We start from the raw sequence: 26086 nt of genomic DNA on the forward strand, positions 1-26086 counted from the left end.
ATTCATTCTTTATCAGTATTAATCTCTTTTGTATGATATGGTTATATTAGTCATCTGTTGATAAAACTTGATCGAAATGAGCAGATAATAAGAGTAATCTTAGATGCATTCGCCCTCTGTTAGGAAGAATGCTTTATGCGGCATTCATAGCACCGGTGAAATCTTGAAGGGTGCCTCAGGCTTGTTAAATGACACTCTGCTTTCCTGTTGACGTGGCAAAGAGAAATGCTTTGGTCTGTATTACGTGGGATATATGTTACTGATAATGATTTTATGTGCCACCTTCGATTTTTCCTGTTATTAAGCACGGACTGGAATGCCAGTTTTCGTTAAGTAATATCAACTAACATACGTACATGCGTATACTGTGGGTAGTTTGTGCGTTTTGTGTGCGTGTGTGTTTGTGTGTGGAAGAGAATGAATAATCAATGGGTCTTCACAATACTTAGGTACAGCGAAGATTCCATAGACTGAGAAGCAAGGAGAAAGTTGGAGAATTCCCTGAGAAGAAGGGTCGAGGAAGAGGTATAGAGACTTTGAGGCGGCTGGCTCTTCACGCCAAGGTCTTCTGAATTTTACTGAAATTGAAGTTCCAGAGCCTTTCAAAGATTGGGCTTTCATACCCTAACAGAGGATTAGGGCTAAATCGCAAAATGGGGATTTGCGGTTTCTGACCCAGTCAGCTGACTTCTCTCTGGCTGACTTGGGTTCCAGACCTAGTTAGGGGATGTGGGCTCCAGACCCCTCTCAGAGGATTAGGGTTCATGACCCTCTCAGACGTTTGGGTTCATGACCCTCCCAGACGATTTAGGTTCATGACCCTCTCGGACGATTTGCGTTCATGACCCTCCCAGACGATTTAGGTTCATGGCACTCTCAGACGATTTGGGTTCATGACCCTCTCAGACGATTTAGGTTCATGACCCTCTCAGACGATTTGGGTTCATGACCCCCTCAGACGATTTGGGTTCTTGACCCTCTGAGACGGTGGGGTTCTTGACCTGACCCTCTCAGAGAATTAGGGTTCCTACTGGCTGTGAGGATTGGGTTCCATAACCTAGCAGATGTTTGAGGGTAATACTTCAAGTACTGTATGTATTACCATAGGTCGGACAGGATAGTTGCATCCAACTATCCTAGTTCAAATATTTCATTAGTGAGGGCATTTTCTGGCATTCTTCACACCCGAAATTTAAAGAAAAAGAGTGAATTTCGAATCATACGCCCGTACACTTACAGATTACGCATCAAAGCTTTACTGAGCTGTTTATATTGCGTTGCTGCACTCCGTTTTCAACTACTCTGCTGAGGTGATTTCCTAAGAGCTAAATTTTTAAAAATCACTTATCCCTTATAGAAACTATGAGGCATATACTTCTCAAATATAGAGAAGAATGTATAATATATAAATATATATATATACATATATACATATATATATATATATATATATATATATATATATATATATATATATATATATATATATTTATATATATCCTGTATATGTGTATATATATATATATATATATATATATATATATATATATAAAATGAAATGTTGAGTGTATGCATGTATTATATAAGTTCTTGTGGAAAAAAATTACTACATGGAGCTTAACTTTCTGGACATAGATTATTTCTTGTGGTTAGGTGGCTTATTTTTGCAACCGTCATGAACAAAATATGAATACGAACCACACAGTTAATACAATGAACATTGACCTTAAAGCCACTAGTGTCGTAAGTCAGTTGTGGCTCTCGCAACCGCCTGGTTTCGGCTCGAATCCTTGTCATAGAAACTGCCACTGCCTATGTGGTTATCACCAACTGTCTTTGCAAGGTATCTTCACTTTGATGTTAATGACCCCGTGCTTCCCTTGCTTAGTATTTACCACTCACACATTTTTGCAAGTGTATTTAATGGTGTTTTCATGTAAATTTATCTTTGTTTTTAGTGACTTGGGGAATTTTTTATACAAGTGCCTAACACACGTGTATATATATATATATATATATATATATATATATATATATATATATATATATATATATATATACTGTGTATATATATATGTATGCATATATATATATATATATATATATATATATATATATATATATATATATATATATATATATATATATATATACACACACACGTACGTTTATAATTTCTTCCTCTCCTTGAGAAATATCTTCGAATGAGATAATGGAAGGTTTATCAATTTGTTAGCAGTGCCTCAGACCCAAGAGACTTCGGGTAGACAGTCTCCTGAATGTTACAGGTGCGTGTTCTGCATTGAAATCGCAGAGTAAGGGGGGTGGGCGGGGTGTCCCTGATGTGAGAGTCGGGGGGGTCACATTAAGTTAAATATACCTTAGTTTAACCAGACCACTGAACTGATTAACAGCTCTCCTAGGGCTGGCCCGAAGGATTAGACTTATATTACGTGGCTAAGAACCAATTGGTCGCCTAGCAACGGGACCTACAGCTTATTGTGGAATCCGAACCACAGTATACCGAGAAATGAATTTCTATCACCAAAAATATATTCCTCTACTTCTTCATTGGCCGGTCGGAGACTGGAACTCGGGCCTAGCCGAGTGCTGGCCGAGAACTCTGCCGACCAGTCCAACGAGGAACTAGTGGCTCACATTGAAATCGGAGAGCTGGAGTAGCTAGAGAATGAGTGATTGCTTCTGCATGTGCGCTTACTGGCGACGTGATAAGAGAGGACTGCTGTAAATGTTTATTGTTGGTTTAATTGCAGGGGTAGTGTCCCCACTAAAGCGATAAGCCCTTTTATTACCCCCGTGCGTGCAGAGAGCAGGAACATGATAGGTTATTTTTTGAAAAGTCGTCTGCATATTTTACATTGATATTCTTATTCTTATAAGTCGTCTGCATATTTTACATTGATGTTCATATTATTATAATTCTTGCTTCTCTTGGAGTTTTTCATTCTTTTTGTGGCTGGGGCACTTGAAAGATTCTCCAAATTTCAACTGGAGTGACCCTTGATGCTTTGCTTGGAGCGAGGGTAAAGTGGTTCGACTTCTTATTGAGTCTTTCTTTGACTCTAAAAGTAGACAAGCTTCATTTTCTAAATGATGGCGGGGCGATAAATAGGGCTAATCTATCATGCTTATCACTGATAACGAGTTGCGTACGAATTTTGAAAAAGAAGAGCTCCCCATAAATTATACTCAGAGGTACTGGATCGCATTTGATTGCTGAAAGTAGACTTGCCATCAAGAAACATTTGATAAATGTTTAGAGATTATGTCATAATATTTATAGATTTCCTGAGTGTTTATAGGTATGTACAGAAATGATGAATAAGAAGTATTCATCTGGTTTATTTTATGGTAAGCTAGGGTAGCTAATCATTTTTAGTTTTCTGTAAAAGAAAACTGTTGAGATGGCTATATGTCTGTCCGTCCGCACTTTTTCTGTCCGCCCCCAGATCTTAAAAACTACTGAGGCTAGAGGGCTGCAAATTAGTATGTTGATCATCCACCCTCCAATCATCAAACATACCAAATTGCAGCCCTCTAACCTCAGTACTTTTTATTTTATTTAAGGTTAGCCATATTTGTACGTCTGGCACCGCTATAGGTACCAAACAACGCAGGCCACCACCGGGCCGTGGATGAAAGTTTCAAGGGCCGCGGCTGAGAGTTTCATGGGCCGTGGCTGAAAGTTTCATACAGCATAAACTCGACTGCGCCGAAGAAACTTCGGGGCATATTTTACTTGTTATATTGCGTAGATAATCATAGTAGCTATGATTTCAACAGTGACCATAAATCTTACCGCATCAAATCTGTAAGCATACTCGTATAAAGAAAAAGTTAGGAGCGTTCGTTTGTACAGTGACACTCTCTCTCTCTCTCTCTCTCTCTCTCTCTCTCTCTCTCTCTCTCTCTCTCTCTCTCTCGTCTCCACTTTAACATTTAGCAGTTTTTTATTACCACTACTACCTATTCTTGGACGATGTTGGAGTCAAGAGTCTTTGGACACTGTTCGTCCAAAATTGGGGATTTACAACGCTGTTACTTTCTTTGTTCATGGAACTTGTCTTAGTATCGTCCATTTTAGGAGGTTCGCGCTTGGGAACTGCTTGCCTCTTACGTCTGTGTATTATATATATATATATATATATATATATATATATATATATATATATATATATATATATATATATATATATATATATATATATATATATATATATATATATATATATATAGCTAAAGCTGTAGGGAAAGTTAAAAAAAAAAAAAGAATAACTGAGTGCGGAGTGCTTTCCTGTAATTAACAGAAAAGTACTTTGAGCCCCTGAAGATGTGACAGTCACACGAAAGTGCTTGGCACTGTGTCGTATCTTCGTTGGGCTTTTTCAGTTGCTTCACATGACAATCAGGTGCCGTGCACGGGTTGTGGTATTATATTATATATATATATATATATATATATATATATATATATATATATATATATATATATATATATATATATATATATATATTACAGTATATATATAATTGTTTCCCAAACAGTGCATGGCTCCAGATAAGAGAAAAATAATGATTATTGTCACATACTAAATATATATGTATTACAAATACTCTAAGCACAAGAAGCACCTTTTGCTTTTAAAGTATGGCCAAGACAGAGCGAGAATAGTAATGCCATTGCAAAAATGTTGTGCATTGTAAACGGGAGATGACTGAAAATCAGCCACTTGATCGATGGCAGAGGTATGGGCGAGATGAAAGTGTGGATTGTCGAGTTGGTTCGTGTCTAGTTAATGGTGTGTGCGGGGAGCTGGCTGTCCCATCTCTTGCCATTTTTCTTTCCGTGCGACTGTTCGCGAAGGCGATGCTCATCTTTTATGAAGGCGTCTCCTGATTATACAAGTGAAGAACTCAGTATTCAGTTTCGGTTTTCTATTTGCCGAACTTGACTCTTGCCCGTGTTTTGCTGTGCTTGTTTTTTTCTTTTACCCTCCACACTGTTATCCTTTCTTTTACTACTGTATATATTCCTGATTTATCCGCTCAGGTTTTACCTTGTGGACGTTCCTCATTGTACCGACAGATGATGATTGTCATTGATATTGTAAGGTTTGTTAGAAAATATGTCACATTTTGACTTTTTGGGTCCGCCATGTCGCCTTGTGTATAATTAATCATTCCGAATGTGTTGACAACATAACATGTCCTTGTCAGGGGAAATGGTAATTTTATTCTGTAAACCTTTCCTTATAAGGTTTATACGGCGTTTTTTCTTTTTTATGTGGTTAAGCATGTATGAAAGTATTCAGTTTGACAAATAATACTTAAATGGTTATCACTCAATTTTTTTTTAATAAAAACCACACCGTTTTGATTATATATATGGGTATGTGTATATGTGTGTATATATATATATATATATATATATATATATATATATATATATATATACACACACACCTCAGGAAAATAACAGACAGAACTTCAGTATCAAGCGCTCTCAGTGCAGTGTCGTGCCACAAATGAGTTAATCGCTTTTACTATAACCACGTGTGTGTGTGTGTATAATAAACTTATTTCTGAAGAGGACGAAATTGTTTGTGTGTGTGCTTGCACAGTATCTTTGTAACGGATTATAGAGTATGCATCCTTCCTAAAGCTTTTATTATATCCCGCTTATCTTGGGGATATTTTCTTGTAAGGTAGGATGTCCAGTCTTCCGTGGTGGATAGGATCAGAGGATTCCTTCTTGTGGCTATCCCCGAGAACAATCTTTCGTCCTTTATTTAGGAAGAACGTATTTTTGGAGACGGAGGATTTATAAGTCAGTTGAACCAAGTCATGATAACATATTTTGTCTGAAGTTAGCGTTTCGAATTAATGCTTATGATGACATTTGTTTGTGTGGTAGTAAATGAAGTCCTTCAAGAGCCCATGAGTAATGACCTGCTAAGTAAGTGCTTTTGTTTACCTTTTATTAATGTATATTAGGCTGTGAAGGTGTTTTGCGGCTGCGGCCACCAGCATTAGGCATGTGCCAAGATCAATGCTGGCATGAGTAAGGTTCTGCGTCGAGGGTCTGTGTCTTGGAGACCAGAGCTACTGGCTCGACATGATGAAATCCAATTTATAGGAGAAAATAAATGGCACCCATGAAATCAGCGCCCGGCTATAATTACCAGCAGGTGTGGATGTACGGGAGCGCGCTCGCGCGCACGTTTGTGATGGCAAAGTGAAATGGCAGAGATGAGCGTGATTAGAGAAGAGAAACAGCAGGGGACCCTTTCTAAAGCCAGGCAGTTCTGGCAGCCATAAATGACACTTGAGTCACCATAAAGTTTTTTTTTTAAAGAGTGTAACTCACACAGCTCCTTTTAAGGTGCCCGCAGCGGCCATCTGGGAGTCCTGGAAAGGATTGCTCCCTTCTCACGACGACGCCCTCCTTTCCCCCGATTGAATTCTTTCAGAGATAAGGCTCAGGATGCCAGGGAAAGATAGCGCTGCTGGCTTCGTTCAGCTCCTGGCTGGGTGGCTTCGTGTATTCCGAAGACCAGTCTTCTCAAATGTCTTTTTGTGAACTTGTTTGTTTTTTATCGTCCAAGTTGTGAAAGGGATACACCTCCGTCGCCTCCCACCTGCTTCTGATGTGCCGAGGAGCTACTTCGAGATCGGAATTGTTGTTGCAAGTATAGTCACTTTCTATTTGGTCCTAATGCGGCGCTACGGCCAGCATGGGGACCGGGTCGTTCTTTATGCTGATATATGCGTTGACTTCCCCAGTCGCTTCGTTTTGGCAGGTTTATTGCGGGCATTAGTAGTTCGGGAGATAGTATCGCTTTGTTTTTCAGATTTGGTATCCTGCTATCACATACGATCTCTCTCTCTCTCTCTCTCTCTCTCTCTCTCTCTCTCTCTCTCTCTATAAATGACCTTTAAATAAAAAAATTTGAAGATCTTTTTAGCCTCCGCCTTAGAGTTAACGTTGCTTATTTGGGGTCGCTGTTTTTAATGAGCCTTTTGCAGGCGTTCCTAACTCTCACTGAACGGCCCATTTCGTTATTTGTTGTGGCAGATGTATTACGGATGGGTGCCCTTCCTGACTTCAACCCTCCTAACTTAACCGTCCTTGGGAAGGATAAAAGTATATACAACCTTTGCTAAGAATAAGCTTGCAGTATTACAGCCAACAAACTCGATGTGATGTCGATCAGGACATCCTTAAACTCACGTTTTTTCAAACCTCAGTCGTTCTTCATCAGTTACAGATTTTATTTTTTTTTTTACACGAACGGTAAAGAATTCTAGACGTTATTTGATTTGCCAACTTTTTTCACCGTATATTACTGAAAAGTCCTTACAGATTCGGCTGAGGATAAAGTTTTCTTGGAAAGTTGTTTTATAGTTAAATTGAAATCCTTTGTGCACCTAGATTTTTCTTTCTTTAGATGAATAGAAATAATAACAAAGGTAGGCTGCACTTTGCTATTCTGTAGTTGTAGGATTTAAACTTTTTCAGATACACAATGAAAAAGCTTAAAGCATCGTGGCCCTCATTGTGAAGACGGTGAGTGGTTTCTCCTCCCGTGATCCATCTAGAATTCTAGATAGTTACCCCGGCGTCATTTTCCCCTGGTTTGAGGCGCAGTCAATCTAGGGAAGCATTGCTGCTAAATTAATGTAATCTAAATGTAATTCCCACGTCTTTATTTTTCGCTGGCGTTGTAAATTATATTTCCTTCTCGAATCACTGACCCATTTTTTTTATTATAAATAACTGATACATATGTCATCTTATAAAGATAACTTGTATAAGTAGATGAATACAGAATGGATGGTAATGACAGCACTTTCTGATAACATATAGACTCCTGTGCGATGCAGTTCACTTCCATAGCATCGGTGTCACGTCATATCATCATTATTCCTTCGATTTTAAGCCGCTGCTTCCTCCTCCTCCTCCTCCTCCTCCTCCTCCTCCTCCTCCTCCTCCTCCTCCTCCTCCTCCTCCTCCTCCTCCTCCTCCTCCTCCTCCTCCTCCTCCCCTTTTCCCACGTAAACTTTCGGAGGCAAATTAGGGACACACCCAACGAGTTGATAAAATATTTTGTGAAAAATAAATGTTTTGGTTTTGTTGAATGCTTCCTTGTGAGTTTATTTAAGAAATCTGTCCATTTAAAACTCCTCCCTTCTTTGAATAAGTTTACTTGTTTGTATTTGTAAAAATTGTTGCAAGAAATGATAATATTATCCGGCTGTAGTGGTTGTTAATTTTGTTGCCGCCTCCCAAAGGCAAGGGGCCGTACTGGCACAAGGCCAGCCAAATCGAACATCAGTAACCGTTTTTATTTTTATGTTTTTTCGTTTTTGTGTTCTCATATTTTGTGAATAATTATAAAAGACATGTCGCAGGCTTTGCTCTTTCGGCAAAAAGAAAAAAAAAACTGGTACTAGGACGAAATCTTGGCAAAAAATACTGCTTCGATCTATTTATCGATTGTCTTATTTGTCCTCTGGTTGTGCGCCATAAATTGGATTATATATGCAGCCCAACCAGCTTTCTAAACAAGCTCCCCCAACCCTATTTGCAACCCCAGTTAGGGGGTGTTGGAGGTGAGGGCGATTGGTTAGTCTCGAGGAAGGGAGGGAGGTGTCTCGTTCCTCTGGAGCATTAGTGCCGATCTTGTCACTGGACTTGTGCGTCAGATGGAGAGATCATGAATGATATGGTAATATGGTGAGAGGGAACAAATTTTGTTTGTTGGGATCGTTTTTTGGCCAAATCGCCCACAGGAACATTCGTGTTCTTGACGTTTTTGCTTCTTTCACTCCTGATTCATTCTTATTTCTCTGTCGACCCGTGATACTTATACCTTACCTGTTTCGTTGCAACATTCTGTTTAGCAAAGGTGAAGTCAAATATGTTATTCCCCTCTTGTGGGGAGATTTAGGTTTTCGGTTAATCATTTACGCAATCTCTCGAAAGCGTTAGGAGGCCCCCTCCCCCAAAAATAATGAAAGCCCCTTGTCTTTTCTTATAAGAATTCAAAATTGTTTGAGGATGCAAAGATTTTTTAGTAAATTGCCACCTGTAATTTTTTTGCCAAAGACAATTGAAAGCAATGCTGTTGTTTTTATTGCATAAAAGCCAACAGCTATTTTCTCATGCAACATATTACTGGTAAATTGATTCCCGTCTAGCACCCAAATTTGGAGACTTTTATGATTCTTTGTAACTTTTTAACATTTGCTTTTACATTTTTTTTATTTTTGCCAAATTGGCCAGTCTTTGGTCAATATTTGATATTTAAATTCTTGGACTGAAGCCAATTTCCTTTGCCTTTAAGAAATTAATGTTTTATTCAGAACAAACACGCAAATCTAACTACGCTGATGTCTCACACTACGTGTGCTGCATATTCTTCAAAACTAAACTGCGTATGAATAATTTTGTATGTACGACTGGCTGGCATTGAGGTTTTATTTAGAATTCTTAGTAAGTAGATAACGAAGCGGAGGTCCACATGAAATCGTTATTTTTAAATTGTTCACTGATTCGTTTCCTTTGTCGGGTAACGTCGACGTTCGAAAGTTTCAACTGAGCTCGATGGATTTTCCCGTCTGGGAAAAAGAATGAATGTATTCCAGTTTGACTTTGGAAGGGACAATGGCGTCCTCTTGCTTGGTTTGATTTCACCCTCGGTCATCGTTGTGTGCAGTAAGAGCGCAAAAACGAGAAAAATATAAAAACGAATCCATGGTGGTCGTAACAGCAGACGGAATTTTGTGGAATCGCAAACCGGTTCAGTAAGTGCAGCGTGCCCTTCTCCTTCTCTCGTATCATCTGAATGTTATCGCGACCAGGGCGCTGCTTGCTTGGCTCTTTGGAGGTGTGGTCGGTGAAGGACAACATCACTCGCCCTGCAAAACCATTGACTCGGGCATTATAGAAAATGGGGACTAGGGTTACAGGATGCTTGTGTGTGTTTGCGTTCGTGTGTCGAAGTACACGTTACTGAGAGGCATACTGGCATGCATTTGGAATATCGCACGGCTCGTAGAGTACTTTTCATGCCAGTTCGATGATGGGTTGATTTTTGGGCTCGTGATGTTACAGTTTTTTTTTTTTTTTTTTTTTTTTTTTTTTTGTGAAGGATTGTTCTCGTCGCGTTAAAGACCTCCTATTTTTGAGTTCTCAGAATGGCGCCTGCCGTTCCTGACTTCGCGAACAAGCCAAGGGACTAACTAGATGCAGTTCGTTCTGCTTACCTCCGCTGACTGGTTGAAGGTTGAAGTTGCTCCAAATGGGACTCGTATGTGAAGACGTGGGCGGACGACCCGACCTGCCCTCGCTGCCTCCGCCTCCACCTCCAGCTCGCACCTCCTACTGTTGTCTTTGCCTCTCTTTATTCACGGGTCGCTCACCCTTCTGCCCACGCTCTCTCTCTCTCTCTCTCTCTCTCTCTCTCTCTCTCTCTCTCTCTCTCTCTCTCTCTCTCTTTGGGGTGTTTACCGTTGTCTTTGCAAATTTGATTTTATAATAAAAATTCTCTCTCTCTCTCTCTCTCTCTCTCTCTCTCTCTCTCTCTCTCTCTCTCTCTCTCTCTCTCTCTCGGAGCTGCTTTTCTTTATTTCATGCTGAGCAAATGTAGACTTTTCACGAAATTAAGTTTTGCATGGGCAAGTTACTCTAGGTATTTTCCAAAGCAGCATTATGATATTATATATATATATATATATATATATATATATATATATATATATATATATATATATATATATATATATATATATATATATATATGAGAGAGAGGATGCATTCTGGAATCAAGGAACTAGAATAATTTGTTGCCCAATTGTTGCCTCAGATGAATGTTCATTTACATCGAAACCGGAGTTTTTTGGGTTTAGTTGTCAGTAACTAATACTTTCCCTTTTATGATTGAACTGCACTTCTTTGTACTTCATTGTGTATATATACATACATACATACACACAGACACACACACTATATAATATATATATATATATATATATATATATATATATATATATATATATAAATATAGTATGTGGATATATATAAATTCACCCATAATGCATATCCTATAAAAGGGGTGGCCCCCAAGATTAAAAATGGCACTCACTGCAGATTTCAGTCTTTAATATATCAAGGATAAATCCTTTGAGCATAAAACTCCTCTTAAGACATACATAAATATACATATACAAATATATATATATATATATATATATATATATATATATATATATATATGTACATATATTATATATATATATCCACATATATATATGCCTCGTAGGTTTTCACTATTTCTACAAAAAGACGACGCAAGGTTGGATGGCTGCGCCACCATAGAAATGATGGTGGAATTGTCCTCCCACACGCCTGGAATCGAGCACCGCCTTCTGTCCGCCTCCTCGTTTACCTACGGTATAATAGTGTCCTACGCGCACGCCCACCAGGTCTTGGTCCTTCTTCACGAAATTTGGAAAGCGAGCATAATCCCTTTCTTCATTTCGTAGTGTTTGTTCCCGAGTAGGCGTTTGTTTGTTTGAAATATGAACACGGTATAATAATAATTCTTGGATTTGCTCACCTACACGGACGTTATGGCACAATTTTCTTTTTGCATCGTAATTTTATTCAGATTTTTATTACTTTTCGACGGCGGTCTTGATTGGCTGAAAAGCACTGTGGTACCTGAGTGCAGAATTGTTTGTGCAATGAAAACTCCGGTTTTAGTTTGCCATCGGCAATAAGCAGCATTTTAAGAGAGAGAGAGAGAGAGAGAGAGAGAGAGAGAGAGAGAGAGAGAGAGAGAGAGAGAGACTAAATGCTGACACGACCTTATCCATTTTTCAATGCAGCCTATTTATGTCGGTGTTAGGAGATCCAGGTGAATATCTTCTATTATTTGTACATAACTGAAAATCAACTTTTCTGTGGTCAGCGTGCGAATAATCGCCGAATGAAGAGTATATGTATTTTGTGTATTTGGGAGGTCATATATCACGGTTGTGTGAGTGTGTGTGTGTGTGTGTATGTGTGTGTGTGTGTGTGTTGTGAGGGGCATGGAGGTGGTGTGTCGGATGGCCGGTGATGGTGAAGCAGAATGTTGTCGGGGACTCTTTCCTGCCGATCCGACCCAGTATCCCCGGTCGCATCCCAGTGTGTGTTTGCTGTTGCCTCTCTCCTTTCAGAGTCTCTCCATCTACACACCTGTCACATTTCTGGTCTCTTTCACGCGACCGGAAGCTCATCTCTTCATTTTATTCCATGAATGCAGTGCCCTGGTCGTTGTAACATCGTTTAAACAGCCCCCCCCCTTCGTTTGTTTTGAAGACGGTCATTTTGTTGAGCCGTCAGACTTTTAAATTGATTTTGCGTTCGTGCTTTCCCTTTCGTATGCTACCGACAACACCCTCCTCCCCCCAAAAAAAAGAAGTGACGATCCTATCTTCCTAGTCTGGTTATTTCAGTAAACTGCATTGCTGTGAGGAACTGTTTGTGGCTGCATTGTACTGTCGTTAAATAATTCCCAGTGATAATACCGTAGCTTACCCCTTAATTGGTTTCTGTTCAGTATTAATGTCAATAGAAGTTTCTGAGACGGGAAATCGTGTCAGAGTCGTGACGGGTTCTATCTTTTCAGGATGTATGTTATATCCGAGTCGTAGTATATGAACAGTTTAATGAAACTTTAATTTTGATTGTGTGAATTAGCGACGTGGAACAAGATCAGAGACAATGTCTATCCAAAGTGCCTGGATGCCAGGCTTGAAAAGCAGTCGAGGTAGGTTGTTCCTAGTTTCTCTCTCTCTCTCTCTCTCTCTCTCTCTCTCTCTCTCTCTCTCTCTCTCTCTCTCTCTCTCTCTCTCTCTCTCTCTCCCCGACTGAATACTCTCTAAAACTAACATTATATCTTTTATTTAAATTGTTTAGCTGGCGTAAGTTTTCCATTTGTGGGGTATCATTTGACGTGATCATGAAGACACGGAACAAAACTGGTGTAACTCAGAGGTGTACTTAAGACTATAACTCCCGGTGACCTTTCCTGTGTTGTCTGTGATGACAATGTTGATAAGGAAGTCTTCCTTGGTTATGGGGCAGCCCGTTGATTAGGCTGTGTTATAAGAAGCCTTTCCTCTAGTTTGTGTTTTCGATTCCTCACCCCCAATGCTGATTGCATTCTCACCCTTGAGAATCTCATGCATTTGTAAAATATGATGGAAAATCTTGTACATTTTCGTTTGATTTGATTGATTCCGACTGCAAACCTTTGAAATGGCTTTTGTTATGTACTTAAGCTTGTTTGGCAGTAGAGAACAGTGACGTACGAAAGGTAACGTGTCTGATGTCTAAATTTGGAGTGAAAATATTGTTCCAGTATGTTGTTCATAAACAGGTAGGCTTTCCGGAAGATAGATTTAGCGTTTTGAAAAAGATATAGCGTAAACACTTCAGTTAAACTGTCAGATACTCGCTAAGGGATAATTATGTCCCACCTTGAAACTGAATTTCATACATATCTCCGTGTGGTAGGTTTTATAAAAACCTAAGGCGATTCTAAAAATGCTTCCTATTCCTGTCGAGCTAAATCTATGAAAACATTTCTGTGAAGGCAATTAACTAAGAAATATGAAAAATGAGAGAGAGAGAGAGAGAGAGAGAGAGAGAGAGAGAGAGAGAGAGAGAGAGAGAGAGAGAGAGAGAGAAATTATTTCAGTATATTTGATGATTCTTTTACTCATTGTTATTTCCTATTATGGTTTCCGAAACACTTTACGTGATTGGTAAAATATTTTGTTTTATCAACGAAGGACACCTGTTTCCTGTGCGTTGTAGCGACTAAGAATACCAATTAGTCTTTTTGCTTAATTAAATTTCCCATGTATGAGGGTTTTAATGACGAACAGTATCAATTTGTTATATGTCAGTGACAACAATATAGGTTTTTTTTTTTTTTTTTTTTTTTTTTTTTTTTTTTTTTTTGCTCGCTCGCTCCGGCGACAGAGAAAAGTTTGTGGGCGTTTTTGGCGACAAAGATTATCCACAAGAGCAAGTATTTTAGAAACAAAGAACAACCATGTGTGCAAGATTTTCGGCGTCAACAAATATCCATTTGCCGGTATGGCAACTGATCTAGTCAAATTGTCAAACACTTTGTTACCACAGGAAATACTCATTCGTGTATTATCGAGGGAATTTCTTCTCTCTCCTTTGGCAATGACACCTTTGTGCCGGCCTGCGTCTCCTTGGCTCATTTCGACCTCGGGCAAAAAGCAGTCGGGCTGCTGCTGGCGAAATCTGGCTTTTGTGAATGTGTCAAACACCCACTTACCTCCCGACCTCGTCCTCTTTGGAAAGGGGAGGGATTTAGGCTTGCAAGTGGGAGGGATTGGCTCTGCGACGTTGGGATGCAGAGGGGCTGGGCGGTGATAGATAGTTGCTTTTTGGGATAGGGAAAGGTGCTTGGTGGAAGGAAGAAAGGGCAGGGAATTTATTGGTGTGGTGCATTTAGGTAGCTCACCAGAAAGGCTTCTCGATGCCATACTTGGGTTTTTGAGATTCCCGGAGACTTGCACCTGGAACTGAGGAGTAATAATGGTCCGTCGGTTGCTGAAAACGATGCCCTTGTGTGCAGATTAGATATACCTGGCGATTGCCATTCTTGATTTTGCTCAGAGTTGCTTTCGGTCGGGAGATTTGGAGGTTCTCGAGGAAAGGAATTGCGTTGCTTCTGAGCCTTGGTCATAACTGCAGGATAAACAGTATTAAGGGATGCTTTCCTCAAAGATATGATTTTGCATCTCTGTATATTGGTCATTTTTCTTATTTTACAAGATTTGACCTCAGCAAAAAGTCTCAAGGGATTATACACACACACACATGTATATATATACATATATTTGTGTGTATGCTTGTTCGAACGCGCGCATGGGTATGAAAGCATCTAAGTTGCCTTAAAATTAGAATTTAGGGGAGATGAAGCATTCACCTTGGCGAGTGTGCTTAACCATAAGGGAAAAAATCCCTTCAGGGATATAGGAAATAATTTATGGATAAGACAAAAAACACTTTGATAATAAAAAAGCAGATTATTTTCACTTAAACTTGAACAAAATATACTCGAATAGCTAATCTTCGCCAAAAGCTGCTAAAGATTATATGTAGCCTTGATCCCCTTTCGGAAAGAAATTAACTTTAGAAATCATCTGTCTCCCTTTTTTTCATGTTATTCTGTGTTGAAGGAAAGGAACAGACTAAATTATTCCTTGACAAAGTTGGAAAACTGCAAACTGCAACTGTATCCTTTTGCACTGGGCAGTAAGACTGGACTTCTGACTGGGTGCCTAGCGCTTCCAGCTTATCCGTAACCGTCGCTTATTAAACTGTGTGTGTGTGTAGGTTGAACGCGGAGGATATTTCATGTGATGTTTCATTTTTCAAGGATAAATGTAGGCTCTCGAATTACTGGGCCGTTGAACCTCAAAGGAAAAGATGTTTGGTATATAATGAATGGACGGGATGTGGTAGAACCTGAAGAAAAACAATAGAAAATACATGAAGAACAGGTTCCAGTCTCCAGCATGAATCCTTCCCCCACTTTCTTACACTAGATTTTACTGGGCAGCTCTGAAGGTGGTGCAAAATGAACGGCGTTGCGGGAAGGTTTAAGACTTAGGTTTTTCGTTTCGTGACCCCTTGTTAACTTGGGTCGGGAAGACTGTGATCGGGTAAGCTGGTGCTCTAACAGCCATTTGAAATACCAGTAAAATTTAAAAACAAATGAAAAACTGAAGAAAAACCCGGAGGGAGGGACGGAAATAGACTGATTACGCTAGGAATTACAGAGAGAATTTGATCTTAGTATTACTCGCTAATGACAGGAAATAACTTCCACACCTTATACCATAAATAACTTATTGCAGGAAAAAATGTCATGGTCCTTGCTTTTCAAAATCAGCCATTGTAAAAGGAAGTTTTCCTTTTGTACTTATTAGTTATTTTGTATTTGTATTCAGGGTAGTTAGTTGAGTTTTTCTTCAAACACAATTGGTAATTTTATTTACTTACATAAGTAGAAATTTCTAAGGTGGATTATTGATTAGCCTTGATTATTCTGTATGTATCGTAGTCTGTTTTCTAGGTACATACTCATCGCGCTCTCACGCACCCATTTATATATATATGTATATATATATATATATATATATATATATATATATATATATATATATATATATATATATATATATATATATTATATGTATATACATACATACATACAGAGAGAGAGAGAGAGAGAGAGAGAGAGATTGATTGATTGATTGATTGATTATACATGTCCAGATTTCTAACGAGAGTTCGTAGAAGCAAAAAAAAAAAAAAAATTAACAACCAGATTATAAATAAAACGCGTGAGCAAGAATACTGAAGATTAGTTGACCACATTTATTAAGTTTGTTTTCAGGACAAGTGCATTTCATTAGGATTTTTCTTTATGGAATAGGTCACTACATGAGTATTAATGTACATCCGAAACTTACAACCAATAAATTGGTTTTATTAAGAGTTGTCTCGGAGATCCCCTTTGATGTGTTTAGTAGTTGAATCACATGATTATATTCTTGAAATTTGATCCTTGTCTTTATGCAATTCAAGAACACGAGATTTTGGTTATGAAATCTCTTTGAAACGTGATCCGTGTCAAATTTCCCATTCACTTAGGGAAATCCGAGCACACGCGAAGATCTAAGGCGGAATTTAGTAAGGAGCAATTGCCTTGATGTAAGCAGAGATTAATAATTACTCTCTTAATTTTTTTCTGACTTAACGTTCGTAACACCCTAGACTAAACAGACGTGTACAGCTTTCGGGGAAATGACATCGGGAAATGACATCGGGGTCTGCTCTGCATTTTCCTAAAGTAGCTGGGTTGCATGACCATGATGCATGCACTGTACAGTACATCCTTAAGGGTAACGCAAGCAGTGAATGCCAGTTTTTTCGGCAGATTTGCTGTCTGCATTAACGAATTGGAAGGAAAACTATACGTGTCATGTTTGAAGATTGTACAAAAAGTGTGCACAACTTTTTAGGAAATGTGCGATTCCTACTCAGTTAGGTAACGCTTAGGAAAGGATATGCTTTTAGCCTTCCCTTTCGTAAAACGTTCGATTACCTAATAAACAATTTAGTCTTCCCTTTCGTAAGATAAACAACCAAATATCCAGAATTACAGATACGAAACAAGAAGCAAATGACTGAACCTGAGGTCATTCTGCAACGTGAATCAGATCTTCGAGATGATTCGGAGTGCATGAATGCGATGTTACAAATTCACTGGTGGCGCCAGTGTGATGCGCCCTCTTATTTTAGTGATTGGAATGAAGGACTCTGCATTTCGCTCCTCCTTGAAAGGGATCTGTGAAGGAAATCCTGCTAAGCAAGGCCAGGCTTAATGTATCGGAGGCCTTTGATTTGTTGAGACTTCGGTTCTACCGTTGTGTTAATTGCCCTTAATTACTAAGTCTCCGCTTGCATTCGAAAATTGATCCTGTGAAAAATGACCTTTCATTTCACTCAGAGTCCAGTTTTGAGGAGCCAGAATTCTGTGTGTGTGTGTGTGTGTGTGTGTGTGAGATGCATTGATGGCACTCGGGGCTCATAACCAGCAGACTGGTATTCGATCCCCAAACGGGACGGGAAGGGAATGGTATGGGCAGCTTTCTTTAAAAATGCGTTAGTCCTTAGTTGACCCAAGTAGTGAGATACGTTTCTGGTTGCTAGCCGACTGTTGTAGTCGCAGTTGGAGAGAGAGAGAGAGAGAGAGAGAGAGAGAGAGAGAGAGAGAGAGAGAGAAGGTTCAAGTGATCAGTTCTTCGTGAAAATGTGTACCACCACGTCCTTCAAAAAGGGCCTCCGAGTAATCCTCATCCCACGGAAATGAAACTTCGTCAAATTCACCTCTGAATCCATATAGGCTATATTAGCTATTTTGTTGCATGGGCGGGCCTGATTCGATTCTGTGAAATTTTTTTTATTACTACTACGGAGACTTTTCCTTTCATTTGAATCGCTTCCATCCATCCCCTTTCGAACGGCATCCAAATGTATTGCCAATGTAGATAGCGGTCAGTAGCACGAACTAATTTCAAACCTCCTCCGTGCCCCGGGAACGCGTCTTTCTCCGTCCGTTCAGGTCGGAATAGTGTTGGCGTTCTTGGTTCTTGATGTCTCATAGAGCGGTGGACATTTTATTTTCGCGTTCGCGTCTCCCAGGAATATTTTAAAATAATAATTACCTCTTAACAAGATAGTTGGTGAATAAAAGAAATGTCTGTGTCAGGATCACTGACATTTTTATTGGTGACTTAGTCATGTGCCAGTCCTGTCTGTTTGGGATAGAATCTTCAGTACTGATGATATACGTGGCCGTGTACAAGTCAGCTCTTTTGTGTAGTTGGTTTCAGTGGTGTTTGGATAGATCTTTTCCACCTCTTAGATTACCCCGCTCAGGTGTTTATGCACTGTTGAGTGATATTTCCCCCCTTTCTCTCTCTCTCTCTCTCTCTCTCTCTCTCTCTCTCTCTCTCTCTCTCTCTCTCTCTCTCTCTCTCTCTCTCTCTCATGTATGTATGTATGCATATATATTTATAAATATATGTATATATATATGTGTATATATATATATGTGTGTGTGTGTGTGTATATATATAAACATATATATTGATTGTTCATACATATTAATCGAAATAACAAAATTGACAAGTAACACCCAAAGGACCGTTGACTTGTAAGAAGTCTTCACAGGGCAGGACAACCTTATAGGAAGAAAGGGGAAACGGAATGAGTAAAATAACTGGTGCATAAATTGAGATGCCTAACTCAATTTTTAGGACTCTTAATATGGCTGTTTCCAGCTTCTATATTTCCAGCCGATCGCATTTCATCCTAGGACGGTATTTATTTCCGGTCTGGAAGAGCTCCAGATTCCGTTTGAGGCTTCGAGATATATATATATATATATATATATATATATATATATATATATATATATATATATATATTTATATTTATGACTGATAATTTATTTGAACAAGTCGATTGATATGGGAGGAAACACCGTACCAGCAAAGCTCCACTACCAGACGATTGTCTGATTTGTGTGAGAGAGAGAGAGAGAGAGAGAGAGAGAGAGAGAGAGAGAGAGAGAGAGAGAGGAGAAAACTCTTCGTGACAGGGTAACATTGTAAACTCATTTGCTGCACTGGCTGTTTAGTTATTCTTAGTACCATGAAGCAGGTGTGGACCTACAGTAGTACAAACGAAGTGGTCACTCGGCCCCTTATAATATCGTACCTGTATGATTTTTCATTCTTACCACAAAGTGATCTTGAGGGCGCTGATAGACGTTCGGATATTTTACGAAACCAGAATTTTTTTCTCAGACTTATCGGTGACGGAATAAATTGCATCAAATGTTATAGTTTGCTCCGTTGTATGACAGTGCATTCCACAGTCTATGTGCTTAGAGCTGATTTTCGAATGATTAGGATACCGTTCGAGATATCGATACGGTGGGCACTTGTCAGCATCAGATTTCTGCGTTTATGTGGTGTGTTTGCTTGCCTATTCCTTCAGTAGTCGATGCGTGGCTATTCATTTATTGCTATCGTCTCTGCCGGTCCGTGTTACAATGACGGTCATTTTTTAAAGAAAATACATCTTCTGTGCCTGTCTCTCAACTGGAGGGTGGGGGGTTAGTTTGTGGGATGGTTTGGGTGGTTGGTTCGGAGGAGTGATGTCGTGCGTTGCACCGCAAATACCAGGGCGGCTTCGGGCGCGCCAGGCTGTTATTTTTATTACACGTCGAAATAACCATTGGTCAGGTGTCTCGTTTTGACCTTGCAGCTCAGCTTTTTTCCCGTTTAAGGGTTTTCTAAATTACAGTTGCGACTGGTAACGCTTTGCAATTGGAAGTTAAGAAAAAAAACCGCGGCCCTCTTTTACTCGAATCTGGTATCCAGGTGAAACTGTCCTGATTTTAGGCCTTATGCTGGATGTAGTTGTCGTCTCGGGGTTAAAATCATTGTCTAGTTGGAAATGGCTCCAGGAAGAAATGGCAGGCTGTTGCGGTTGATGTGATTTTTTTGTGTTGTACATTAAGGTTACTAGAAATGTGAGTTTAAAAAAATTTGAAACTTGATATTACTGCAGTTTTATGTTTTTTATATCTTTTGAATTTAGATGCACACACACAAATTATATGCATATATATATATATATATATATATATATATATATATATATATATATATATATATATATATATATATATATATATATATATATATATATATATATATATATATATATATATATATATAGGACAGACAGGTGAAGCACAATTTTTGCTGTTTCCAAGCAAGTCTGTGGCATGGAGTTGCTATTCATGAATGGGAATTGTGTGAAATATTTGAAAGATGTGCCATAAGTTTTTAGCGGCCCAAACAATTTTTAAAGAAACTTACGGTCCCTGCTTCTTTCATTTGTGTTACGGATTGGATAAAAGCCAAAAATCTTAGGTTTGAAACAAAAGTATCTAGCGCGACAAAAAACGACGAAAGTGAAATAAAAGTTGATTTGCTATTAATAGAGTTTTGAAGCATTTGTAATGTCTCTCTCTCTCTCTCTCTCTCTCTCTCTCTCTCTCTCTCTCTCTCTCTCTCTCTCTCCCATAGTAATTTGAAGTGAATAGTGTCATTATGAATTACGTTTTTAAATTTTGTAGCATTTTTTGTGTAGCGGCTTTGTTTTTACAGGCGAGTGTTACTTGAAATTATCGTACGTGAATTATCATTAATTTTTCTTTAGAAAGTTAATTAACTGATTTTTTCTTATGGTTTTCTGTGTACTGAAACGTGCTTCCTGTGTATTTTAGGCATTGATGTGTAGGTTGTAGCACTTAGCAATTTCAGTGTTTTAATCTTGACAGTATTTAAGTTGGTCGAATGATATGGAGTCGGTAAGTAGACTGACGTTTCTTTTATGTAGAGAAAAGTGACCCAGTTATCAAGTAAGACTTTTCGTTTCATATTTTAAGTTCTGATTAACAATGAAGGCTCTTATAAACTATATATCATAGTTAAAAATATATTTTTACCTGATGTTCATGTGTAGTCTGTATTTGAATCCTATAATGATTTATGAAACTAGTTATGCTTTTTTTTTTTGCTGATGTCGTTGAATTGTACCTGAAGTCACACTAATTATTATTTTTCTTTTTTTCTGTCACAGACGAGCGAGATGCCATCCAAAAGAAGACCTTCACAAAATGGGTTAACAAACACTTAAAAAAGGTAAGTGCTCAATTGTTAAATACACGGCGGAGGAGTCAGGTGTTAGTGTCACAAAAACAATCACAAAAAAATTATGAAAAAGGAGTGATTGTGAACAAATTTGCATTCACACAGCTCAGTAACTTTGAGTGATAGGACTGTGAGGTCATGTAGTTCAACTGTAATTTCATACACTTTAAGATGATGTATTAATGTCATTTTGTCCGTTATCTTCAAGTGGCCTAGCAACCATAAAGTGAAAATGTGAGTGAAATACATAAAATCTTAATGTATCAGTATGTATGAGAGAGAGAGAGAGAGAGAGAGAGAGAGAGAGAGAGAGAGAGAGAGAGAGAGAGAGAGAGAGAGAGAGTATTGAATGCTCACTGCATATGGTGGTCCTGTAGGTGTCATCGAGAGTAAATGTGTTGAATCTAGGCAAGGGTAATGGTGGGGGGGGCGGGGGGGGGGGGGGATTTGGTTTGACGGGGTAGGTAAGCTTAGCTTATCGTTAGCTGAGGGACCTTAACCTCGGAATGCGGATTATGTACACGTTCTGTTGTTCGCTCCTCGCTGTATGGGGTCGGTTGGTCGTCTCATTTTTATGTTTAGGCTTTGCGTCGTATTCACACTCGGTGTTTGACATCATTGCTATTTTGAGCCAGGTAGTCGTCTGTGAGAGAGAGAGAGAGAGAGAGAGAGAGAGAGAGAGAGAGAGAGAGAGAGAGAGCAATGATCGAAATGCACCAGATATTAGCGATAGTCTCTTGAAATACATGCTGCTGTTGAAATTATACATTCCTCTCCATGTTTGAATTGTGAGAGTTGACGGTAAAGCCAAAAACATTTTAATTGTATCGTTTTCGTAGTTTATTCCTTTCGCTATATGTTTTGTTATTCATTGATTATTCCAAAAAATATTGTATAAAATGATTATATAAAAGAATATTGTTCACAGAAAATTGTTTATAGAAGTTGCATTCAGCATTCGTACAAGCACGTATTTCATGGCCTCCTCCGTACACACTTTCACACGCGTACGTTATTGTCAAGTTCGTAGTGTCATTGCTGAAAAGCTGTAACTATCCTTCAGTGCGCTAATGTAAAGGTCATTCGTCTTCTTTAGACGTCAGGTAATTCGCAGTCGGTCATTCAATCAATCTAGCGTGATTTTTACGCAGCTAATTTAAGAATGTGGTGAACTCATACAAGAGGAGACAGCTGCATCTCAGCTGGTTGCTTCTGATCGATTGGCATGTACTGAGGGGATATGCTTTTCTTCTCAGAAGGTGTTAATCTTTTTGTTTCTAAACACCACATACCGGGATGAAGTTGCTCTCCCCATTCCGCATCCAGAGCTTGTGGGAATGACCATGTATGCCGCCAGCATTTTTTATTTCTTGCCGGTCACCTATTCAAGTTCAGACCAGGTCTCATGTTGCTCGCTTTCGCTGTTCGGAAGACATCACGTCAGCATTTTTAATGGATAATGAAAGATGTGAATTTCTGCCGTTGTCTGCACATTTTAATCGTTCCTGTTCGTTCGTATCGAATTTGATTCGCGTATGGAAGGACGGAATCCCCTTGAGCGTGTCTCTATCACGTGAGAACACATTTCAGTATGGAGATGAACAAAAAAAAAAAAAAATGCAAATAGCTCAATTTTTTCTTTTTAACGAGACATTTTTTGTGATGTGCTTGTTCATAGCTTCGAGTGGCAAAAATTACCGGTAGGTGATTACGAGAGAGAGAGAGAGAGAGAGAGAGAGAGAGAGAGAGAGAGAGAGAGAGAGAGAGAGAGATACAAGATATATGTGTGCGGGAATAAGATATATTTTACAGGACTCTCAAAGTAAAATAGGCGGTTGGGTTATGGCTTCATAATATTGAGCGCGGATGTTTTTATTTATCAAATTTTTTAATGTTATCTGTAACTGAAACTTGTGTCGGAAATGAACTATTTTCGCGGAGCCTTGGCGTGATGAAAGTCACTCTGTCGCAAGGATGACGTCAGGAGGCGTAATACTTCGATAGCGTTTACTAAGAAGTCCGAAGACCGAGGCGGAATCCTCGAGGGCCTGAATCTCGCTTAAAACTGAAAAGATTACAGATCTTTGGACGAACCCAGAAGTTGTTTTATTTAGAGACAGTAGACCATGAATGGGAGGGACTGCACCCTTTCTCACTCTAGTGTTCTTTTTGTGGAGTCACTGCCTTTAATGGATCTCATGCTCTGCGCAGTTGCGCTTTTCTTTCTCTTTTTGTTTCTCGAACGAAGGGACTCAAGTCTTGCCGGATGTTTTCTGTTCATGGCGAGAGTTGTCCGTATGTTCGAGTCTGGGTTTTTTCGGATTCCTGAGAGCAGCGTTTTCTCAGGATTTATTCTAGTGTGTATTGCTTTTCGCAGCTAGAATTAATTTTCTGTGAATGCTCAACAATCTTCTCTCTCTCTCTCTCTCTCTCTCTCTCTCTCTCTCTCTCTCTCTCTCTCTCTCTCTCTCTCTCTCTATATATATATATATATATATATATATATATATATATATATATATATATATATATATATATATATATATATATATATATATATATATATATATATATACATGCATATCACTAAGTCCACGTCGGAGGTTGAGTGAGAACCGGGACTTTGAACAAGTACTATCGTAGTTTATTCTACATTTTCAAGTGTGAACTTGAAAATATAGAATAAACTACGAAAGTACTTGTTTAAACTCCCGGGTTTCATTCACCTTCCGACGTGGACCTAGTGATTCTCAAGCATGCGTTCCTTCGTGCTGTATTGCCTATACTGTATACATATATGTATAATTATGTATACAAATATATATTGTGTGTGTATGTTTGATTGAAACCACCAGAGCACGTCATGTAAATATACATATAATACCACAGGGGAAAAAATGAAGCATCGTCATGAGGGCAGATACATGGTCGTATAAATTGACAGTATGTTACTAGCGTGTCAGCACAAAGGACTCTACAGCTGGTTGGAGAATATGTTCGTACCTGATAGGTGGATAAAAGAGAGAGAGAGAGAGGAGCAGTAAACTCATTAGCCTCTGACATATTTGTTTGTACTGTCACTTTGACATATATATTGTAAATTTCTACCACTGTGTATTAGTTCTCTTGAAGATGCGTTAGAAATGCTAAAACCGAAATCAGTCGGCATTTATAAGCAGTGTTTTCTATTTCCCTGTGTGGATGTGTATAGTTAAGTATATATTTTTTTTTTATATTTGGGCTCCTCTGGGAGTTTGTTAGCAAAAGTCCTTTCTTCACTTGAAATGACATCGAGTCATGATAAAGTGCTGATGAATGCAAGTGAATTGCTGTTCACAGATGCAAATGAATTCGCCCTCCTGAATTCTTGATCCGCAAAAGGTCGGAGGACGCTTTGAATGACTCACCTTCCATTGACTCGATGTAATTATAGAAATCCCGTGGAAGTAAACTCCTATAAATAGTTCGCATACGTTGAAGTAAGTCTAAGGACCTCAAGAGGGGTATCATCTTTGGCCTTTGCTCTGTCTGCTGACGTCATTCTATATCTCTCTTCTCTACGGGTTATTGAATGAGATCATCTTCGCAGTATTTCCCCTCATACCTTCTCGACTACAGGACGACTTCTGTTCTGCAGAGGAGTGGTTGAGGTCATCTAGATTGTTTTCCGTGAGATCATTTTTTGCATAGTTCCTTCATTACCTCCTGCTGAGGATTCTTTTTGCTCGGGGGATTATTTGTGGAGATGAAGCCACATTTGCAACGTTCCAATTCTTAATTTCTTTCCCGTCCTCGGCGGAGTGACACTTTATTCGTGGTTCTTGTGCCAAACTAGAATTGAGTCCGCTGTAGTTTTGACAGATGAACTCTGGTGTCTTGCAGGAGTTAGTGATCCAGTTAATCTCGCTTTGAAGTAGACTTTGTGGCATCAGGATGCCGTCGAGGGACTGTGGATTTGTTTTTGTCGCTGACAACAGATGTTATTCCTGTCCCCACACAGGAAATCTCGGAGGGCCTCCGGGCTATGTTGTTGCCGTTGTGGGTTTTTGGCACAGCAGGGAAGGTCGGAAAGAGAAACAGGATTTCTGATGTAAGAGACGCCAGAAACGGTCTTAGTGGTTGGGTAGAAGGAAGTCTTTTTGTTTTTATTCCTCATAGCGGGGTTTGCTTAAAATAACAAAGCATAATAAAACATTAATTTTCATGTAGACCAACAACCTTCGTTTATATATATATATATATATATATATATATATATATATATATATATATATATATATATACAATACTTTCCATATTTAATTTGTTAGAATAAGGTATTTGACCTTGTATAGCTCATTGTTGTATACATTTATATTTTTTATGGACGGAGGATAAATTGTTAAAAAAAGACACTTGTATATAACTGCGTTATGATAAGTTTTTTCTTTATTAAACATACGTAAACTTTTGAACCCCGAGTAAATCGAGTTCTGTCAGTATTGTTAGGCTGTTGCTGTAGTAAAGCAGTAGGAATTTTGCTGTCGAACAGGACGAACATTTTGAAGAGGTTTTAGTAACCTTTTTTTTTTTATTAGAGAGAGATAGAGAGAGAGTACCCAAGCAGTGGATTTAGGTTAACTTTTATAATTGTATAGATGAGCATTAGATAGACAGCGCGGCTCTG

The 26086-nt window shown here is 38.8% G+C and overlaps 1 protein-coding gene across 49 annotated transcripts in view; it reads left to right on the forward strand.

The window, feature by feature from the left end:
• The window catches only part of shot (dystonin-like protein short stop), a 536542-nt gene that overhangs the window by 301374 nt on the left and 209082 nt on the right, over positions 1-26086 (forward strand). For all 49 annotated transcript variants that reach the window (XM_067119440.1, XM_067119430.1, XM_067119416.1 and 46 more), the window contains exon 2: positions 21350-21411. In XM_067119440.1, coding sequence (XP_066975541.1) covers positions 21350-21411 — 62 coding nt within the window. The remainder of the gene's footprint in view (positions 1-21349; positions 21412-26086) is intronic.

Source organism: Macrobrachium rosenbergii, chromosome 17 (genome assembly GCF_040412425.1).
Source record: "Macrobrachium rosenbergii isolate ZJJX-2024 chromosome 17, ASM4041242v1, whole genome shotgun sequence".
Classification (NCBI taxonomy): domain Eukaryota; kingdom Metazoa; phylum Arthropoda; class Malacostraca; order Decapoda; family Palaemonidae; genus Macrobrachium; species Macrobrachium rosenbergii.